Source organism: Artemia sp. Qi Xiang Cuo, chromosome 14 (assembly GCF_049724085.1).
Source record: "Artemia sp. Qi Xiang Cuo chromosome 14, ASM4972408v1, whole genome shotgun sequence".
NCBI lineage: Eukaryota > Metazoa > Arthropoda > Branchiopoda > Anostraca > Artemiidae > Artemia > Artemia sp. Qi Xiang Cuo.
In genome coordinates this window covers 68,272,485-68,295,090 of record NC_142807.1, presented here as the reverse complement: position 1 = coordinate 68,295,090, position 22,606 = coordinate 68,272,485, and the positions used below count along the sequence as shown (strand labels likewise).

At 38.3% G+C, this 22,606-nt stretch overlaps 1 protein-coding gene across 1 annotated transcript in view; it reads right to left on the bottom strand.

Annotated features, from left to right (window-relative positions):
- LOC148944792 (uncharacterized) overlaps positions 1-22,606 on the bottom strand; it is a 180,451-nt gene that overhangs the window by 112,489 nt on the left and 45,356 nt on the right. Inside the window, exon 4 of the mRNA XM_089100315.1 lies at positions 13,475-13,706. Within this exon, the coding sequence (XP_088956441.1) occupies positions 13,475-13,706 (232 nt within the window). The remainder of the gene's footprint in view (positions 1-13,474; positions 13,707-22,606) is intronic.

Genomic DNA, 22,606 nt, shown 5'->3' with positions numbered 1-22,606 from the left:
ATTAGCCATATTATTACTGTGGCTGAATCAGTTTAGTAGTGATTTATCAATAACCCACTATAAAACACAAACAAAAATTGGGGAAAAGAAAAGTAGCCAAAATGAAAATCAATGCAATAACCCACTATAAAACCCACTATAAAACACAAACAAAAATAGGGGAAAAGAAAAGTAGCCAAAATGAAAATCAATGCAATAACCCACTATAAAACCCACTATAAAACACAAACAAAAATAGGGGAAAAGAAAAGTAGCCAAAATGAAAATCAATGCAATAAACTAGCTGAAAACCATGGGAAAATTCCATGAAGACGCTCAAACTTCGAAATTGATTAAGGGCTTCAAAATTTGCAAACAACAAATAGGCCAAATTTAAATTCAACCCTAGATTTTTGTTTCATGGTCCCTAGGTGATCTAATTACATTTGATATTCTAACTCCAAATTATATGAATATGAAACTATATAAAAAATTACTACACATGCCCGGCAGCAAGCATAGATATGTTTATTTAAATCATCCTGTTAAGTTGATGGCTTTTTTTTGGGTGCGTTGGTAGGTGGAATGGGTTGTTGTTAGGCAGGGTTGTTGCGACCAGTACCATGCAAATGCATATTTTTTTCTCTTACTTTCTTTTCTTCTCTTCTTTAAATTTTATTCTTGCGTTTAAGAGGTTTACTCCAAGCAAGCGAGAGCTGAAGTAGGGTTAAGTGTTTTGTTGTATTGACTTTTATGTGTGTTTTCTTTGTCTTTTGTTGTTGTATGTTTTTTGAATAAATCCCGTATATAAAAAAGTAAAGAATAAAATGAACAAAGGGATTTAAATGGAAAATAGAAGTAAAACGAAAACCCAGAAACCCATTAAGAGTGAGGAAAAAAGTTCGAAGGAAATTAATTATGCAACTCAATGTATTTTTTTATGGAATTATTTTTATCAAAGCTTCAATTCTAATCGAGTAATAAACCAATATGTGAACGTATGCACAATAATTTATTTCAAGCGTGGAGGAGGGGGCAGATTCAAAGAAAAACAAAACAAAGGGAGATACAAGGACGGATCCAAGATTTTTTTAGGGGGGGGGGCAAAATAGGTTGATTCAATAAACCTGCTTTAGGAGCAAGTTTAATTAAGGCAAACTTGCGTTAATTAAGTAAATTACACTACTTTAGACTACGCTAGAGGGTGCCCCACTCGCCCCTCCCCTGGGTCCGCCACTGGGGAGATAGTACTAAGAACACACCTTAACATGTGCATGCATGGATTTGATGCCAAAATGGTTGAAAACTAAGTGACGTCATAATGCCAGTGACAGTCTTCTAAATTATTCACATCAACTTTTATCTTCCAAATAACAAACATTTTGCAGTAAGATTTGCCACACCGTTAACTCCCTTGTGGCATTATTGTTTTGATTTCAATTTTTGTTTTAAATTAAATAAAAAAAAACATGTTTTTTTTTTTAACTGAAAGTAAGGAGCGACATTAAAACTTAAAACGAACAGAAATTATTCCGTATATGAAAGGGGCTGTCCCTTCCTCAACGCCTCGTTCTTTACGCTAAAGTTTGTATTGTTTTAAAAAATAAAGTTGTGTAACAGAGTCAAAGTTTAGCGTAAAGAGGGAGGTATTGAGGAGGGGACAGCCCCTTTCATATACGGAATAATTTCTGTTCGTTTTAAGTTTTAATGTCGTCCTAACTTTCAGTTAAAAAAAAACTTGTTTTTTTATTTAATTTCTGAAGATTTTTGAATTAATGCAGCTTTGATTTTGGCTCACCGTACATGCATAATTATAATGAAATTTGCAATAATTTTTTTTTTTTAAGTTTTATTGTTGCTCCTTATTTTCAGTTGAAAAAACTTGTTTTTTTATTTAATTTGAAGCCTACTTAATTTTGTTATCTAGAGATAAGTCTCAATTATGGTTCGTAGACTATATCAAATAATAAGCTGAACAAAAATATGGTTTGCTCCTAATGTGTAGGGCTACAATGAAAGAAACGTTAAAATTAGTTTGGTGATATTTTATGGATGAATAATACAAGGTAGCCAGAGGGGGTTTTTGACAAGATATATATGGGTCACAGCTACAGATGAAAGGGTGATCCGTCTCCAGTTTCCACAGGACTTACGAGGGACGTTCAATAAGTTCGTAGAAAAGAACACTTAGAAATGACGAAATAAGTTCTAACCCAGCATGCATGCTGATCTAGGTAAATAATATTCACAGCCTGAAAACTGTTCATTTTGCTTTGTCCTTTCAGATATAAGAAGACTCCAAAGTCGTTGAATCACTGTAGAAATGGATTTGTCACTGATCGAGTACCGAGCAGTGATCAAATTCCTTGTCAAAGAAGGTTCTTCGGCTAGAGAAATCACAGATCGGTTGGCCAAGGTGTACCAGCAAGATGCTCCCAAGTATTCCACTGTCGCCAAATCGGCCGCAAAGTTCAAGTGGGGCCGTCAATCCCTGGAAGACGACCCAAGGTCCGGTTCACCTTTGGAAATGATGACCCCGGAGGTCATACGGCGTGTGGAAGACCTTATCATGGCTGATTTAGTTTTCATGGTTGAAAACTAAGTGACGTCATAATGCCAATGACAGTCTTCTAAATTATTCACATCAACTTTTATCTTCCAAATAACAAACATTTTGCAGTAAGATTTGCCCCACCGTTAACTCCCTTGTGGCATTATTGTTTTGATTTCAATTTTTGTTTTAAATTAAATAAAAAAAACAAGTTTTTTTTTAACTGAAAGTAAGGAGCGACATTAAAACTTAACCGGCCTTTGTGATTCAGGGGGTTTGTGATTCGAACAAAATTTGAACTTTAGCGTAAAGAACGAGGTATTGACTAGGGGTAAACTCCCTAATATATGTAATAAAAACATACAAATATAGAAGTTCGTTACAGAAGTTAATCCATAATTTAAGTCATAACAAAAATTTTTTAAAGCCATTTAGCCAAAGCAATAAAATTAATATGCAAATTTCATTGTAATTATTCCTGTTAGGTGATCCAAAATCAAAGCTGTATTAATTCAAAAAAATTCAGAAATTAAATAAAAAAACAAGTTTTTTTAATTGAAAGTAAGGAGGGGCATTGAAACTTAAAACGAACAGAAATTATTCCGTATATGAAAGGGGCTGTCCCTTCCTCAACGCCTCGTTCTTTACGCTAAAGTTTGTATTGTTTTAAAAAATAAAGTTGTGTAACAGAGTCAAAGTTTAGCGTAAGAAGGGAGGTATTGAGGAGGGGACAGCCCCTTTCAAATACGGAATAATTTCTGTTCGTTTTAAGTTTTAATGTCGCTCCTTACTTTCAGTTAAAAAAAAACTTTTTTTTTTGTTTAATTTCTGAACGTTTTGGAATTAATGCAGCTTTGATTTTGGCTCACCGTACATGAATAATTATAACGAAATTTACATATTAATTTTGCTGTTTTGGCTAAATGGCTTTCTCGAAATTTTGTCATGACGTAACTTACGAATTAACTTACGTAACGAACTTCTATATTTGTATGTTTTTATTACGTATATTGTGGAGCTTACCCCTAGTCAATACCTCGCTCTTTATGCTAAAGTTCAAATTTTGTTTGAATCACAAACCCCTGAATCACAGAGGTCAGTTATTTATAATAGATAGCTCTTTTGTAAGCACTAAAAAAAAACTTTAGCGCAAAGAGCGAGGTATTGACCAGGCGGCAAACCCCCTCATATACGTGATAATTTCTGTTTGTTTTAATGTTGCTCCTTACTTTCAGTTAAAAAAACTTGTTTTTTTATTTAATTTCTGATCGTTTTTCAAATAATACTGGGAAATCCGGCGCCCCCTTCATAAAAATGTCCCTTCCCTAACGGAAACATCCTCCATGGAAAGATCCTCCCCCGCCGCCCCCCCCCCACCAGAAAAAAATCCCTCCTGAAACGTCTGTATACTTCCCATTAACCAATACTATATGTAAATAATGGGCAAAGTTCAAGACTTGTAGCCCTTCCCCCGGGAACTGCGGAGGATTAAGTCATCCTCAAAGACATATTTATTAGATTTTCGACAATGCTGAACAAAATGGCTATCTTAAAATTTTGATTGGTGACTTCGGGAAAAAAATGAGCGTGGGAGGGGCCAAGTTGCTCTCCAATTTTTTGGTTACTTAAAAAGGGCACTAGAGCTTTTAATTTCCGTTCAGATGACCCCTCTCACGATATTTTAGGACTAATGGATCGATACGATCACCCCTGGGAAAAAAAACAATAACAAACAAACAAATAAACACGCATCCATGATCTTTCTTCTGGCAAAAAACACAAAATTTCACATTTTTGGATATGGGAACTTTAAACATCTACAGCAGGTTTCTCTGCTACGCCGAATTTGATGGTGTGGTTTTCATTAAAGTTCTAAGAATTTTAGGGGTTGTTCCCCTTTTTTTCGAAAATAAGGCAAAGTTTCTCAGGCCCGTAACTTTTGATGGGTAAGACTAAACTTAATGAAACTTATATATTTGAAATCAGCATAAAAACATGATTCTATTGTTGCATCTATTGGTATTAGAATTGCGATTTTTATGAGTTTTGGTTACTTTTGAGCCGGGTCGCTCCTTCCTTACAGTTCGTTACCACGAACTGTTTGAAACATTGCTCTATTCAATTCAAATTTTATTTGACTTTTTTTTTCGCATCGATTATCCATGTGAAAAGATTATCAGTGATGTTAAAAGAAACAGTACCGACAAGCTTTCGAATTCTTTGCAAATTTGCTAAGTTTTGAGGAATCCAATGAAGCATTTTAAACGAGAGCGTTTAGTTACATAGTTCGTGCGAAGCAAACAATAAAAATCAAGCTGATATTGATTCTGCTTCGCGTGATAGCACACGAGAAAGTGAATAGTTAAATCATTCAGCCATGTGTATATGTCACATTTATTTCAAGACAATATCAGAAAAGGCCAAGGAAAGATCTGTTTCATTGCTAAATCCAAAAAAATATGCATTTTTTCCCCTCGAATTTATGAATTGTCTTCCTAAGAAGATGAAGCAATCATAATAAACATTTTCTTTGTGCTATTCCATACGTAAAAAAAAACAACTAAAGTTATAATTGAGCCTTACATTTGATAGTGCTTGTATTTCATATGCTGCCTTGAGAGTATTATTAGTAATGATGGTGGATGAAGCGAAGATGTAAGAAGTAAAATAGCCAAGGTCCCTCGTGCTTTTTTGCAGGGGAAAATGGGTTTTTAAAAAATAGAAAGATAAGTATTCTAATTAATGCTAGATTATTGGGAACAGCGATAATGACAGCTGTCGGGCGACATGTAGGCCCTCCAAATAGTTGAAGAGGGTATGCTAAATGTTTTCCGGAGGAATTGTTAGAATGGATAGGCCTACTAGTTCGAACGCCGTGTATTAAAAAATACTACTATTATTGCCTCTAGTAAATCACCGCAGCACCAAGCCGCCTGAGGCCAACAAAGCTACGTAAGCTCCTCCTCCATCGCAATCTATTCAGAGCCCCCTTTAACACACACCCAGGAAGTTTTCATTTCACTTAAATCGTTCATTGTCACATCTTCCCGCCCCAAACGAGGACGACCTGCTTTTCGTTTAACCCTAGACGGTTGGCCGAAAAGGACAGTCTTTGGCAATCTGTCATCCTTCATCCGCAAAACGTGCCCTAGCCATCTCATCAGTTCTCTCATTGTAGCCCTAGAAAGCGGGATTGAACCACACTTTTCGGACAGCCAACTGCTTGAAATTCGGTCAGTCAGTCGGGTACCCAAACAATCCGTAGGCGATTTCTCTGGAAACATCTAGCAAATCTTCTTCCGTTTTTCGGAGTGCTCATGCTCAAGAAGCCTACTTGACCACTGTCATCACTATAGCTTTCAATATTCTAATTTTGGTTTGCAGAGTTACATTTCAAGAGATAAGTCTCAATTATGGTTCATAGACTATATCAAACAATAAGCTGAACAAAAATATTAATTAGTTTGGTCATATTTTATGGATGAATAATACAAGGTAGCCAGAGGGGGTTTTTGACAAGATATATATGGGTCACAGCTACAGATGAAAGGATGATCCGTCTCCAGTTTCCACACCATCTCCTTTCCTAAATAGTTTTACTATAATGCCTTTGCTCCAATCTTTGGGAACTCTTTCCGCTTCCCAGACTGTTCTGAAAAGTGTGAGCCAAACTGTCGTACATATGCCCAATGAAACTTTTATCATTTCAGCAGCTATGCCATCGGCATATAGTGACTTGCTATTTTTTTAACTTCTTTGCAGCACTTAAGATCTCAGTGGGAGAGATTGGGTCTAGGTTAATGCCTAAATCGAATAAAGGTACTTCTGGGATATGGGGTGTCTGAGGCGGTCTAGATCGGTTAAGAATATTCTCGAAATGTTTTGCACAACGTTCCTTAACCTGCTCTTCAGAAGTTAGGAGGTTTCCTTAACTGTCTTTCACTAGGCCTTCGGCAGTTTTTGCACGCCCCACAATGTCATTCGTTATATTGTAAACGAGTCATTTTCGGTAGCTTCCTCTGCTTGTTCAGCTTTGGCTTCGATAAATTTAGGTTTGTCAATTCGTGTCTGCTTCCTCACTTCCTTGTGCTTCTGAAGGTACAGCACTAAGAGGCAAGCTTGGTGATCACCTTGTGCGCTATTTGTCCGTCTCTTTAAGGCAGTGCGTTCAGCTATGTTCTTCCGTGCTTCATCGGAAATCAATCTCTCTTTAGGTCTCCTTCGGGCGCCTAGGATCTATTTCGCAGATTCTGCATAGGCAGACGAGAGTGCAGTCTATATCGATTCAACGCTTCCTGTGTCTTCGGTGGAGTGGCTTCCCAGTACTTCAAAGCGATTTTTGAGAGATAGGCAAAACTTTCTCTTCGTTGCTGCTTCGTTCAGTGAGTATGTCTCCTTCGTTTCTGAGCTCTAAGTTGGATCTGAACCTTGGCAATAACTAATTCGTCGTCTGAACCTAATTCAGCACTTCTCATGGTTCTTACATCTAGTAGACTTCTTCTTCGAGCTTTACTCCAAAGAATACGATCGATCTGATTTTTGTTTCTGTGGTCCGGCGACGTCCAAATGTATATGTGAATGTTCTTACGAGGAAATAATATTCCATTGATAAACAACCCTTATTCAATAACAAGATCGATCAATAGGGAGCCGTCTTAATTCAGGTTACCGACGCCATGCCTCCCAATAACGCTGGATACGAATTCTGTGTCGTCACCAACTTTGACATTAAAGTCTCCGAAAACACACATGATGTCATGACGAAGTGCAGCTCTTATCATATCTTTCAAGGTATGGTAAAATTCATCTTTGATATCGCTGTCTGTGTCATTTGTCAGCTCATAGACTGAAACCAGTGTCATTGTAGCGTGTTGGGAAGCAAACCTGGCTGTGAGGATACGGCTGTAAAATGGTTTCCATTCTAGTAAAGCCTTGGAAGCTTTGGTGTTCAAAAGTAGACCGACTCCCTCACGGTGGTGGTCTTCCCGTCCAGAAAATAGGAATTTATGTCCTTTCAGTATTTCTGTTCCGAAGCTGAGCCGACCAACCTCGCTCGTTGCAAAGAGGTCCAACTTAAATTTCAATGCATGCTCGACAAGTTCATCAAATCTACTATCTTTTCGCAATGTTCTATATATATATATATATATATGTATATATATATATATATATATATATATATATATATATATATATATATATATATATATATATATATATATATATATATATATATATATATATATATATATATATATATATATATATATATATATATATATATATATATATATATATATATATATATATGAATGCGAAAAAACACATACGTCTTGGATTCTGGAATTTAAGGACATTGCGAGAAGATAGTAGATCACTTTTGACTATTAAAGAGGGCACTAGCCCTCTCAACTACCAACCGACTGAGCCCTTTTCAAAGTTTCTACGACAACAAATGGCCATCTTAAAATTTCTTTTAAATGCGCTTCGGGGAAAATGCTACGTGTGCGTGTTTGGGTGGGGGGGGGGTATTTGATTTCCAATCATTTTAACTCTCAACAAATCACTATAACTAACACTATAACTTAAAAAAGCACTATACTTGGTTGCCCTCCATGAGGTCTTTTTGAAGTTCCTATGACATTTCTTTCTATAAAAAGCGTCCTGGTCTAAAAAACAAAACAATATATTGGACCCACAACGCTCTTAACTTAGGCAACGCTATCGCGCTGCTTATGATATTTTATCTTGGGATTCCAGTTATACAGCACTGGAAGTGCCGATTAGACCAGGTAAGCCCCCCTAAAATTCAGCCTGGCGCTCATGGTTGCAGTCTATGAGCCGAAAAATGACGCAGAAAGCGATATCAAAGAGGAATTTTACCATCCCTTGAAAGATGCGATAAGAGCTGCACTTCGGCATGACATCATGTGTGTTCTCGGAGACTTTAATGCCACAGTTGGTGACGATACAAAATACGCATCCAGCGTTATTGGGAGGCATGGCGTCGGTAACCTGAATGAAGACGGCTCCCTATTGATCGATCTTGCTATTGAATACGGGTTGTTGATCAATGGAATATTATTTCCACATAAGAACATTCACAAATACATTTGGACGGCCCTGGACCACAGAAACAAAATCAGATCGACCATATTCTTTGGAGTAAAGCTCGAAGAAGAAGTCTCTTAGATGTAAGAACCATGATAAATGCTGACTTAGGTTCAGACCATGAACTAGTTATCGCCAAGGTCCAGATCTAACTTGGAGCTTAGAAACGAAGGAGACAGACTCAGACGATATTTAATGTGAACAAACTGAAAGAAGCAGCAACGAAGAGGAAGTTTTGCCTATCTCTAAAAAATCAGTTTGAAGTACTGGGAAGCCACACCACGGAAGACGCAGGAAGTGTTGAATCGATATAGACTGCACTCTCGTATGCCTATGCAGAATCTGCAAAATAGATCCTAGGCACCCGAAGGAGACCTAAAGAGGGATGGATTTCCGATGAAGCATGGAAGACCATAGCTGAACGCACCGCCTTAAAGAGATAGAAGAATAGCGCACAAGGTGATCACCAAGCTCGCCTCTTAGTGCTGTACCTTCAGAAGAACAAGGAAGCCAAGAAGCAGACATGAATTGACAAACGTAAATTTATCGAAGCCAAAGCTGAACAAGCAGAGGAAGCTGCCAAAAAAGGTGACTTAAGACTCGTCTACAATATAGCGAATGACACTGTCGGGTGTGCAAAAAATGCCGAAGGCCCACTGAAAGACAGAAAAGGAAACCTCCCAACTTCCGAAGAGCACGTTAAGGAACGTTGGGCAAAAGATTTCGAGTATATTCTTAATCGATCTAGAGCGCCTCAGACACCCCATATCCCAGAAGTACCTTTATTCGATTTAGGCATTAACCTAGACCCAATCTCTCCCACTGAGATCTTAAGTGCTGCCAAGAAGTTAAAAAAATGGCAAGTCACCATGTGCCGATGGCACAGCTGCTGAAATGATAAAAGTTCCATTGGGCACATGTACGAAAGTTTGCCTCACACTTTTCAGAACAGTCTGGGAAACGGAAAGAGTTCCCAAAGATTGGAGCAAAGGCATTATAGTAAAACTATGTAAGAAAAGAGAAGGCAAGTCTTGTGGAATCTAAAGACGAATCTCCCTTGCATCTGTAGCTGCTAAGCTGTTCAGTCTGATACTACTAAATAGAATTATCAATCAGATCGACCAAAACATCTGCGAAGAACAAAATGTCTTTAGACCTAGGAGAACATTCGCTGACCTTATCTTCATTATGTAAATGGCGATTAAAGAGAGCAATGAACGGAGGAGGAAATCGCTGATTTTATTCATAGACTTAGAAAAAGCATTCAATCGAGATCGAGAAACCCTGTGGAATATTTTATCCCACGATGGATTGCCAGAGAAAATTGTAAATCTGATCATGGCCGTGTACAAAGAAACAGAATGCTGTGTTCGTACTAGTACTGGTTACACAAGATGGTTCAAAATTGCTTCCGGGGTTAAGCAAGGATGCGTGTTGTCTTCCCTCCTGTTCATCATTGTCATCGACTTCATCCTCCAAAATTCTAACGGCAAAGGAGTAAGACCTTAACAGCTCAAAACAACTGTCAGATGTAGAATTTGCTGACGACCTAACCCTCCTAGTTGAAGACAAGGCTAGCCTGCAAGAATTCTTTAACTGTGTAACGGACCGAGCCGAAAGAGCGAAACTACACGTTAACGTAAAGAAGACAAAATGTATGGCTGTTTTCAGCGATCAACCTCTCGAGATTTTCCATAAGGGCGACAGAGTCGAGCAAGTATCATGCTTTCGATACGTTGGCAGTATAGTTGAACAGAAAGGCGGCATAGCTAAAGAGGTCCAGAACAGAATTGGGATGACAAAGACTGCCTTGAATCGGCTCTCATCAGTATGGAAATCTCCAAAATTCTCATTAAGGCTTGAAATAAGACTCTTCAACAGCAACGTGATGAGCATAATGCTTTATTCATGTGAAACCTGGAAACACGACCAAACTCTAGAGAAACGTCTGCTACCCTTTGAGAACTACTGTCTCCGACGATTGTTGCATGTCCGCTGGTACCACCGAGTTACCAACAAACACATACAAACCCGCACCATGCAACCACACGTCACAGAAGTAATCAAGTATAGACGCTGGCGCTTTCTTGGTCATGTATTACGCATGCCAGAAAGTAGACTACCGAAGATGACGTTCCAATGGAATCCAGGGGGCTCAAGAAGCAGAGGCAGGCCGATGAATACTCTACGCCGGACGTACCAAAAAGACTAGGCAGTAATAAACACTGCTATTGTGCCATACTGGGCGGATGTATTAGCCGCTGCCCAGCTTCGAGAAGAATGGCAGAGTCCAACTGATGCCCTTTGCACCCTAGATGGCGTTGGAGGAATTAAGGTCTAAGGTAATCATTACATTGTCAAATATATAATCACTGCTTCTTTTTTTTAACTCAGCTTTTTGTTTACTCCGTGTCTTTAAATTTATCAACTAAATCGTTCAGAGGTGAATTCAACCAAGTTCATAGGAATGAACAATGAAGAGAAAATTAAAAAGAAGGTTCATTACTGCTCTTTATCGTAGGTTCTTTACTAGGTTGCATCTGATATATAAGATTTTGCATATGGGGTACGAAAATTGACAAAATGCTTCAACAATTTGTTTGTATACATATCTGTTACTTGTTTACGACTCGGACAAAATTTCTAGGGAGGTTATAAACCCGGTAACCCCCCCCCCCCGGGGGGTGACATTGTTCTCGAGACTGGTGGAAAATGTTTCGACAAAATGTAAATCACTTGGTGAAAAACTGGTCAGGATTAGTTAGAGATTGCTTATCATCAATTTTGGGTTCTGGACATTTTGACTAAATCCAGCGAAGCTCCAATTTCAGAGAAAAATGAATGGCTTCGAATGGCAGTTCTAGGGCTCATTCGTACTCCGAACAGAACAAAAAGATTCAGGTTTTCAAGTTTTTTTTCTTTTGTTGTACAGTCCTACGGGGTTTCTGCTAAACAATCTTGACCAGTGATTATCAAAAGAAAAGAAAATCTTCACATTCCAGATTAGCACTGACAATACATATTCAGCAATCAGATGGTCAAAAGAATTGGTATTTGGGCAAAATTTTCGAATAGTGAAAATGTTGAGAGACCAAATTATTTACATTCACATATTATAAGCTTCATAACTGTTACTATAACTGTTACTAACCGTTGTGCAATTTTATAAAATCAAACAATTCGTGGTAACGAACTGTAAGTAAGGAGCGATGCGGCTCAAAAGTAACAGATACTCTAAGAAACAGAGTCTTGATAACAATAGATACAGCAAAAGAATTCAATTTTGATGGCTATTCAAAATCTATAAAATTCGTCAAGTTTAATGTTACCCATCAAAAGTTACGAGTCTGAGACAATTTGCCTAATTTTTGAAAAAGGGGGGAAAACTCCCAAGCATCAAGTGATCTGAATGAAAATCACACCATCAAATTCAGGTATCAGAGAACCCTGCAATAGAGGCTGCAAGCTTCTATGTACAAAAAAGTGGACTTTTGTATTTTTTTTTTTTTTTGCTAGAATAAAGGCCATGGACGTGTCTTTATTTGTTTATTTGTTTTTCCCATGGGTTATCGTATCGAACCAGTGATCCTAGAAGATCGATAGAGGGCTTATTTAATCGCAAATAAAAAGTTCTAGTGCCCTTTTTAAGTGACCAGAAAATATTGGAGGGCAGCTATCCCCCTCCCTCGCCCTTTTTGCCCCAAAGTCGTCCGATCAAAATTTTGAGATAGACGTTTTGTTCAGTATAGTCGTAAGATCTAATAACTATGTCTTTCAGGATGACTTGACCCCCCAAAACCCTGAGGGGAAAGACTTCAAGCTATGAACTTTGTCCATTGTTTATATATAACATTGGTTATTGGGAAGTATACAGATATTTTACGGAGGGATTTTCTGTGGAGGAGGGGTAATTTATATGGGGGAATTTTCCGTTGGAAAGGAAGTTTTCGGGGGTGAATTTTCCAGAGAGAATTTTACACGGAGAAAAATTTACCAGAACTCATATACAAAATTTACTCATTTTCCGCGGGAGAAATTCTCCCTGGGGAATTATCAACAGGAATTATTCTCCATGGAGAAAATTTCCATTGAAGGGGGCGGGCGGGGGGGGGGTGTCCGGGAAAAACTTTCCACATAGGGGTGATTCCCGGTATGAACTGAAAAACGATCACAAATTAAATGAAATCAAGTGTTTTTTACGAATGAGAGTATGCTAAGGAGAATTTTTCAGACGGAATCGTGAGCAAGAAACTTTCGGGGTGGGGTGGGGGAGGTAGATTTATGGCGACAATGGAATTGTACCATAGTAACAACCATTAAACAGGGAATGTATTTTGAAGGAGCCCGATTGTTCAGAAGTGGAGCCTCTGCCCATGAAATAGTTTAAACACAACATAATTTCTGATTTTGATTAGGTTTACTGACAACTAGGTGTGATCGATTTTTTTTAGCCTATACAACGCTTTGGCTCTTCCTCACATTTTGTTTACATGAATACACAAGTAACTTCCAAAATCAGGGTCGCTGATCCTGACTTCACCGTAACTAGACGGATAGCGAAGCACAATAGGAAAGTTGATTTAACCGACTGGTCCCATCTGCTGAACAATAACTTCTTTTTCATTTCGATTTTTGGTTTCTCTTTTCGTTTCTCTGTCAGTTTAATTGTTGTAGTTTGTCTCTTTTCTCTTTTTTCTTAAGTCCTCTGTCCTGTTTTGTGTTAATTTCACAAGGTTTTCAATATAAAACAAATAAAAATAGAAATTGCAGATAAATTCTGCAAAAAAAGTAACATAGCCTACATTTAGGCGATATAAAACAGAAAAGACTTACCAGTGATTCTGCTAACATTTTTCAGCTCTGCACCAGCATATCCAGAAACATGTGCGCCGAGGCTAAAGCCAATCAGATGAACAGCTGAATTATTTGTTCCAGAAATTTCGTGGATTTTGTTGATCAATATGGCCACTTGCCTTCCAACGAGTCTTGTATTCGATGTTGCACGAGGATAATTTGGTAAGGCAGCACCCTTTTCCCAGTCAACGCAGATAACATTTGAGTTGTCCTAGACAATATCCTCAATTATTAATGGAAAAATTAACTTTTTTTGGCTGGAAGATGGCAGAAGCATGGTTTAACAAACTCCAAAATTTGCCTTTGAGATTTTTTTTTTGATTTACTAGAATGTTAATACGAAGTCACCTATCAGCATTTTCAGCCGGTCAACAGCTATTTTATTGTAGGTTTGAAGCTTGAGTAACATTACTAGTGTCGTAGAAGGACCAAACTATATTTAAATAGATTGTTCAAAAGGATGCATTTTCTTCTTCAAAGAGATTGCACCTTAAAGCTGAAGCACAATTGAAAAATTCTTGCCGTGAAAACATAAAAAAAACTGGAATTCCTAAAAACATAATTCCGGGACAATTGTCACCCTGGAAAATGCCCTGACGAGTGTAGGTTGGCATAAAAGGTTGGGGTGGTTACAGTGTTGTGAAATAGTTTCGGTGTTCACTCTGTCATAAGCTCATTCCTCCTTCTATCTCTCCTGAAGAGAAAACCAGCCTGTGTGCTCTCACATTTGAGCTGGAGTGAGGCTTTCATTAGTTTTCCAAACTAAAATTGTGACCAAAAACGGCACTACTGGATGACCTTGAAGAGTGGCGCCCTCGAGGAACTTATACCAGAGTAAACGACATAGCATTGTGTTAGATTTTGATTGAGGAATAGTTATTCCGGGTTTTGTATGGTTTGGTCCTTTTTTGGGCTGATTCTGCAGTGTACTATAATATTTGCAGGCATAAATATATGGCGAACCGCAGGTAATAGATTTGAAATTACTTATGCAGGACGTCAACTCTTGTTAATGAGCTCATATTGCCAATTGCGGAGAACCATGCATTCACTAAGGTTTTCCATGGCTTGAACAAACCCTACTCTGCATTCAACCTGGAGGTTCCAGGTACTTCTTGCTCTCCGCATCTAAGCCAGGTTTTGTTTTGTGTGGACTTGAGAAGAAGTTATTAGTCCCTAACCAACATGCGTGGGACCCATTGTTTTTTTTGTTGTTTTTTTTTAAACATAGCAATTACAATGGTTAAAGATAATATGAAAATTACGATACAGAAAGTTATAACGTTGAAAGACAACTATTGTATTGAAATTAATTAAAAAAGCTTTTTCCACAAAATGAGTTTTTCAAAGAAAAGTAAAGAACTCCATTAAACAAAAATGAGCAAAAATAAAATCAAATAATCTACCAAGCTTTGAACTACCACAAATCAAAATTGGCAAATAAAATAGACCCAAAACGAAAAGGAAGTACAAAAAATAACCGAGTCAAACTCAAAACGAGCAGATATTAACATAAGTTGGGCGCAAAACCCCTATGCCTTCTCAAGGCCAGAACAAAATTTGCACTTTACTGAAAAAATAAATAAAAAATTTCAGAACAAAATATAAATATTTTTACAACTTTAATAAATCAAATAATATTAACATTTTGATTACTAAATATCAGTATATGTATATTAAACTGACAATGCATATTCATTTGCATTTTTTTCAGTAAAGTGCAAATTATATTCTGACCTTGGGAAGGCATAGGGGTTTTGAGCCCAACTTATGTTAATTTCTGCTCGTTTTGAGATTGACTCGGTTATTCATTGTAATTTTTGTTCGTTTTGGGTTTCATTTGTTTATCGATGCTGATTTGTGGTAGTTTACGCTTGGTAGATTATTTGATTTTATTTTTTCTCAGTGTTTGTTTAATGGAGTTCTTTACTTTTCTTTGAAAAATTATTGTGTGGACAAAGTTTTTTTTTAATTAATTTCTGTTCGTTTTATATTGAAATATTTTCAGCAATTTTTAGAAAAATTTCAGTAATTTTTAAGTCCCCAGGGCATAACTTATAACCCTTGCCTTGAAGACTGTGGGGGGATTGTTCTGCTCAAAGGTATAATTTCCAGAACTTTGAACTGCGTGGAACAAAATGGCTATCTCAAAATCTTTATTGGATGTGTTTGGGATAATGGTGGGCGTGGGAGGCGCGTTAGTCGCTCTTCAATAACTTTCAACTATTAAAAAAGGCACTAGCCCTTTCAATTTCCAATTGAATGAGCCCTTTTGAAGTTTCTACGCTTTCAATAAAACCTTATACGCCCCCAGGGCATGATTTACAACCCTTGCCCTGAGGGCTGTGGGGGGGGGGTGTCATCCTCAAAGACCTAATCTCCAGAACTTATAACTACGTTGAATACAAAGGCTAACTCAAAGTTTTTATTAGATGTGTTCGGGGAAAAGGTGAGCGTGAGGGGCGGGTTAGTTGCCCTCTAATCACTTTCGACTATTAAAAAGGGCACTAGCCCTTTGAATTTCCAATCGAATGAGCCTTTTTAAGAGTTTCTACGACAACGCCTTCTATGAAAAACCTTATTTGCCCCCAGGGCATAACTTACAACCCTTGCCCTAAGGGCTGTGGGGGACTGTCCTCAAGAACATAATTTCTATCTGGAAATCAACTACACTGAACAAAATGGCTATCTCAAAATTTTGATTGGATGTGTTTCGGAAAATGGTGGGCGTGGAAGAGGTGTTCGTTCCCTTCCAATCACTTTTGAATGTTAAAAAGGGCACAAGCCATTCCAATTTCCAATTGAATGAGCGCTTTTCGAAGTTTCTACGACAACTTCTTCGATTCGAAGTGCCCTGCTCTAAAGGAAAAAATAATAAATAATACATTGTGCATCGTTCTTATATGCCCTCAGGGCATAACTTAAAACCCTTGCCCTGAGGGTTTTGGGTGAGTGTCCTCCTCTTTACTTATTCCCCGTTTCTTGTCTCGTTCTCGAGTGTCCCTGTTCTTTACTTAGGCAGCGCGATCGCGCTGCCTATGATTTATACAACAACTTTCTATATAAACCTTATATACCCCCAGGGCATAACTTACAACCTTTGCCCTGAGGGCTCTGAGGGGGTTATCTTCCTAAAAGATCTAATTTCCAGAATGTTCAACTACGTTGAACAAAATGGATATCTAAAAATTTTGATTGGATTTGTTTTGGAAAATTGTGGGCGGGAGAGGGGCGTTAGTCGTTATCCAATCATTTTCAACTATTAAAAAAGGGTACAATCCATTTCAATTTCCAATTGAATGATCCCTTTTGAAGTTTCTGCGACAGCGCTGACGATATAAACTTTATATGCCCTAAGGGCATAACTTACTACCCTTGCACTGAGGGCTCTGAGGGGGTTATCATCCTAAAAGAGAAAATTTCCAGAACTTTCAACTACGTTGAACAAAATGGATATCTCAAAATTTTAATTCGATGTGTTTGGGAAAATAGTGGGCATGAGAGGGGCGTTAGTCGCTGTCCAATCAATTTCAACTATTAAACAAGGCACTAGCCCTTTCAATTTCCAATTGAATGAGCCCTTTTAAAGTTTCTAGGACAGCGCTTTCAATAAAACCTTATATGCACCCAGTGCGTAAATTACAATCCTTGCCCTGGGGGCTGTTGAGGGAGGGATTGTAATCCTTAAAGACCTAATTGAATAACATGGCTATCTAAAAATTTTGATCGGGTGTGTTTGGGGGAATGATGGGCGTGGGGGGGGGGTCTAGTTGCCCTCCAATTACTTTCGACTATTAAAAAGGGCACTAGCCATTTGAATTTCCAATTGGATGAGCCCCTTTTGAAGCTTCTACGACAACGCCTTCTATAAAAACCTTATATGCCCCAAGGGCATAACTTACAACCCTTGCCCCTGAGGTTTGTGGGGGAGTTTCCTCTTCAAATATATATTTTCTATATGGAAATCAACTACGCTGAACAAAATGGCTATCTCAAAATTTTTATTGGATGTGTTTGGGGAACGATGGGCGTGGGGAGGGGGAGGCTAGTTGCCCTCCATTCACTTTCGACTATTAAAAAGGGCACTAGCCCTTTGAATTTTCAATCTAAAGAACCTGTTTTGAAGTTTCTACGACAACACCTTCTATAAAAACCTTATATGCCCCCAGGGCATAACTTAAAACTCTTGCCCTGAGGGTTGTGGGGGAGTGTCCTCCTCAAATAGATATTTTCTGTCAGGAAATCAATTACGCTGAACAAAATGGCTATCTCAAAATTTTTATTGGATGTTTTTGAGGAAATGTTGGGCGTGGGGGGTGGGCTAGTTGCCCTCCAATCACTTTCGACTATTAAAAGAGCACTAGCCCTTTGAATTTCCAATCGAATGAGCCTTTTTTGAAGTTTCTACGACAACGCCTTCTATAAAAATCTTCATTCCCCCAGGGCATAACTTAAAACACTTGCCCTGAGGGTAGTGGGGGAGTTTCCTCCTCAAAAATATATTTTCTATGTGGAAATCAACTATGCTGAACAAAATGGCTATCTCAAAATTTTGATTGGATGGGTTTGGGGGAATGATGGGCGTGGGGGGGGGGGGGGGCTAGTTGCCCTCCAATCACTTCCGACTATTAAAAAGGGCCCTAGAACTCTCGATTTCCAATCGAATGAGCCCCTTTTTAAGTCTCCACGACGACCCCTTCCATATGAAATGCCCTGCTTTACAGTAAAAAAATAATATATAGTACATTGTACCAATATTGTTTTCAGAAGCCCTCAGCGCTTAACTTAAAACCGGGACCCCAAAGGTTGTGGGGGAGTTTCCTGCTCAAAAACATATTTTTTATCTGGAAATTAACCACTCTGAACACAATAGCTATCTCGAAATTTTGAGTGGATGTGTTTGGAGGAATCATGGGCGTGGGGGGGGGGGGGCAAGTAGCCCCTCAAACACTTTTGACTATTAAAAAGAGTCCGAACCATCCCAATTTTTAATCGAACCAGCCCTTTTCGAAGTTTCTACGGCGACTTCTTTTATACGAAGTACCTGTCGAAGAAAGAAGAAGAAGAAGAAAAAAACACATTGTGGCCACATCGTTCTTTACTTAGGCAGCGCGCTAGCGCTGCCTATGATACGGAAATCCTTCGAGAGGTCAACAATGCACAGCAATATTTCCAAACACAACGGCTGGATTTTCACCTCTATGCGACTAAAACAGGAAGCTCACGAGCATACTTAAGAACAACAAAAAATTATTGTTTGTGAGAAACTTAGCTAAAAATCCGTGTGAAGAGCTTGATACAGAAGTTGAGCAATGCCAGAGGAAAAATCATAAGCAACAAATTGGTGACAAGTCAGTTAATTTCCAATTTGACACGCGAACAGCAATTGGGAAGAGAAACTTAAATTTCCTTGATAAACTGCTACTGTTCATAACTTCCAGTATAGGTCCTCATTGAAATGGAAGTGATTTGGTTTTATATAGGTTTGAGGATATATGGGGAGGAAACACCCAACAATTTTTATCCCAAAGTAAATTATATTACTGTGTTCCTTTTCCCTCGGGGTAGGGAAGGACATTAACCCCTCCCTGGCCCCACCTGCAGACGTCAATGGAGCGGATGGTTGTTGAAATTTTGGAGGGAGATCATTTGATCGGACACTAATATTTCTAGCACCCTTATCAAGGATCGAAACCATCAGGAGGGCACCTTTACCCCCTCTCAGGTTCGTTTTTAGTCCTTCCCCGACACCCACTTTCCCTGTACCCCTTCCCCTCCCCATGGCACTGGATCACGATTGCAATGTAGTCGTTTAACTCAAAATGGTCTAAAGGTCCAGTACCTCTAAGGGTGGGGTGAGCCTTATGGTTTTATCCTTTTCTTTTCGTTAGAATATTTTATTTATTTATTTTTCTTTAAATGAAGTCTTATTTTACCTGTGTAGGCTGCACGCTGAAAAACATTTTTAAAAGTACTCGTGATATCCAAATAAAATGGGTCCTCTCCCTTCAAAATCCCCCCGCAGCGTTAGCCCAACCTTTTAACTTTTAAAGGACACCCTAGACGATTAATTATTTTGATCAAAAGCTTCCGTCAATCAACTGATTAATGCGTGATTGACTGTCTAGGAACCGATTGAGTCATTCAAACTTTCTATCAATCACCGTCAACGCTTGACTCTGGCGCCAAACATGTTCCTAGGTGGTCAATCATGCTTTAATCAATTGTTTGACGGAAGGTTTTGATCAAAATCATTGACCGTCTAGGGCAACCTTAACCAAAATATATAAAAACAGCCCCCACATCCACAGTTTACAGTTTTGGCTATGTGCCAAGCCATATTTATAACGAAGCCTTATGTGCAAAGCCTTTACAAATAACGAAAACATATTCATTACTACCAAACACTTAGCCCGAAACATTGTTAAACAAGCCTTCCATTTGATATCCAAATAAGCAACCCCCTTCAAGAAAAGAACAACTACTGATATATAGGCAAGTCTATTATATTGCACCAACATTCCACAACAGGAGGTACAAAATGTCAAATCTATAACTTACAAATATGAGTTCATTCGAAGCAATCAAACTCTATGCTTTCTAATTAGCCACAATATAATTTGTACTTTACTGAAAAATTCAAATGAATTTACTGAAAAAAATGTGCATTGTCAGTTTAACAGACGTGTGCTGATATTTACTCCTTAAAATCTTAATTAATTTTGGTTTTCTTGAAGTTATAAATGAAAACATTTAAAAAAATTATTTTCAGTCAAGTAAAATTATATTCTGGCTTTTAGAAAGCATAGGGTTTAGAACCCTACTCAGATTAATTTTTGCTCGTTTTGAGTTTGACTTATTTTAATTTCCGTTTGTTTTGGGTGTCATTTATTTATTGATACTGATTTGTGGTAGTTGTATGCTTGGTAGTTTATTCAATTCTATTTTTGTTCATTTTTGGTTTAATGGAGTTCTTTACTTTTTTTGAAAAACCTATTTTGTGGAAAAAAGTTTTTTTGATTAATTTCTTTTCGTTTTATATTGATACAGTCTTTTTTCAGGGAGAAAGACTGAGCCTCTTCTGAAGTTAAACAATAATCCCTTCCATAAAAACCTTTAATACCCCTTGGGCATAACTTACAACCCTTGCCCCTAATCTGTGGGGTTTGCTTCAACCCCAAAAGCCTTGTTATATGATATTTAGACTATTTTGGATAAAATGGCTATCTCAAAATTTCTATTAGACGCATTTCGGGACAATATGACGTGTGTGTAAGGGGAGAGGGTAGCTGCCCTCTAATGAATTTGACTCTTAAAAAAAGAACTAGAGCGTCTGATCACCAATCCAATCCAAAGTTTATATGACCATACTCTGTAAAAACCCTGTATTTCCATATGGCATAATTTCCAACCATTACCCTGACGGCTGGGAGGATTTGTTATCCTCAAAGACATAATTTCCAGACCTTTCTGATAGGTTTAACAAAATGACTATATCAAAATTTTGATTGGAAGTGTTTGGGGGAATGATAGGCATGCAGGGATACATTTGCCCTCTGATCACTTTCGACTAATAAAAAAGTCACCATTCCTCTCAATTTCCAATCGAATGAACCCTTTTTGAAGCTTCTAAAACAAAACTTTCTATAAAAACGTTATGTGCCACAAGGGCATAACTTACGACCCTTGTCATGAGGGCTATTGGGGAGGATTGTCATCCTCTAAGACATAATTTCCGGACCTTTCAACTACGTTGAACAAAATGGTCATATAACATTTTTGGTCGGCTATGTTAGGAAAAATGAGGGGCGTTGAGGGGGGGGGTATTTTCCCTCCGGTTTCGTTCGGCTATGAATAAGAGCAATAGCCAACTCAATTCTCAATCGAAACAGTCCTTTTTAAAGTTTTTGCGACAACAGCTTCTATATGACATTATATGCCCCCAAGGCATAACTTACAACCTTAGCCCTGATGGCTTTGGGGGTGGTCATACTGAAAAACATAATTTCCGGGCCCTTCAACAACGTTCAACAAAATTGCTATGTAAAAATATTGATCGGATGTGTTTGGGGAAATGATAGGCGTGGGGGGGGGGGGGAGCGTATGCCCTCCGATCGCTTTTGACTATTAATAAGGGCACTAGCCCTCTCATTTTCTAATTGATTGAGTCCTTTTTGAAGTTTCTAAGACAACGCTGGTAAAGACCTAATTTCCATAGCTTTCAACTACGTTGAACAAAATGTCTATCTCAAAATTTTGATTGGATGTGTTTGGGGAAAGCGTAGGCTTGAGAAAGGCGTTAGTTGCCCTCCAATCCCTTTCAACTATTAAATAGGGCACTAGGGTTTTCCATTTCCAATCGAATGGGCCCCTTTTTAAAGCTTCTACTATATCGTTTTCTATAAAAACCTCACATGCCCTCAGGGTATAGCTTACCAACCGTGTACCGAGCGCTGTAGGGGGAGTGTCATCCCCACTGACATAATTTTCAGACCGCTGAACTACATTGAGGCAAATTGCTGTCTCTGTTTTTTGACTCGAGACTTCTTGAAAGCGGGTGGACGTTGGAGGGGTGTTAGTTTTCCTCCAATCGCTTTTAACTATTACAAAGGGCACTAGACCTTCGAAGTTTTCAAAGTTTCTATTGCAACGCTCTATAAGAACCTTATATGCCCCCAGGACATAACTTGCAACCATTGCCCTGAGGGATGGGGGGGGAGGGGGGTTGATCATCCTCAAAGACATAATATCCAGAACTTTCAACTGCGTTGAAAAAAATGGCTATCTCAAAATTTTGATTGGATGTGTTTGGGAAAATGATGGGTGTGAGAGGGAGGTTAGTTGTCCTCCAATAAGTTTCGACTAGCCTATTAAAAAGAGCACTAGCCCTTTCAATTTCCAATAGAATGAACCCTTTTTGAAGTTCCTACGAAAACGCTTTCTATAAAAGCCTTATTTCTCCCAGGAATAACTTACAACCCTTGCCCTGAGGGTTTGGGGGGTTTGTCATCCTCAAAATCCTACTTTCAAGAAGGCTCAACTACGTTGAACAAAATAGCTATCTCAAAATTTTAATTGAATGTGTTTGGTGAAAAGGTGGGCGTGAGAGGG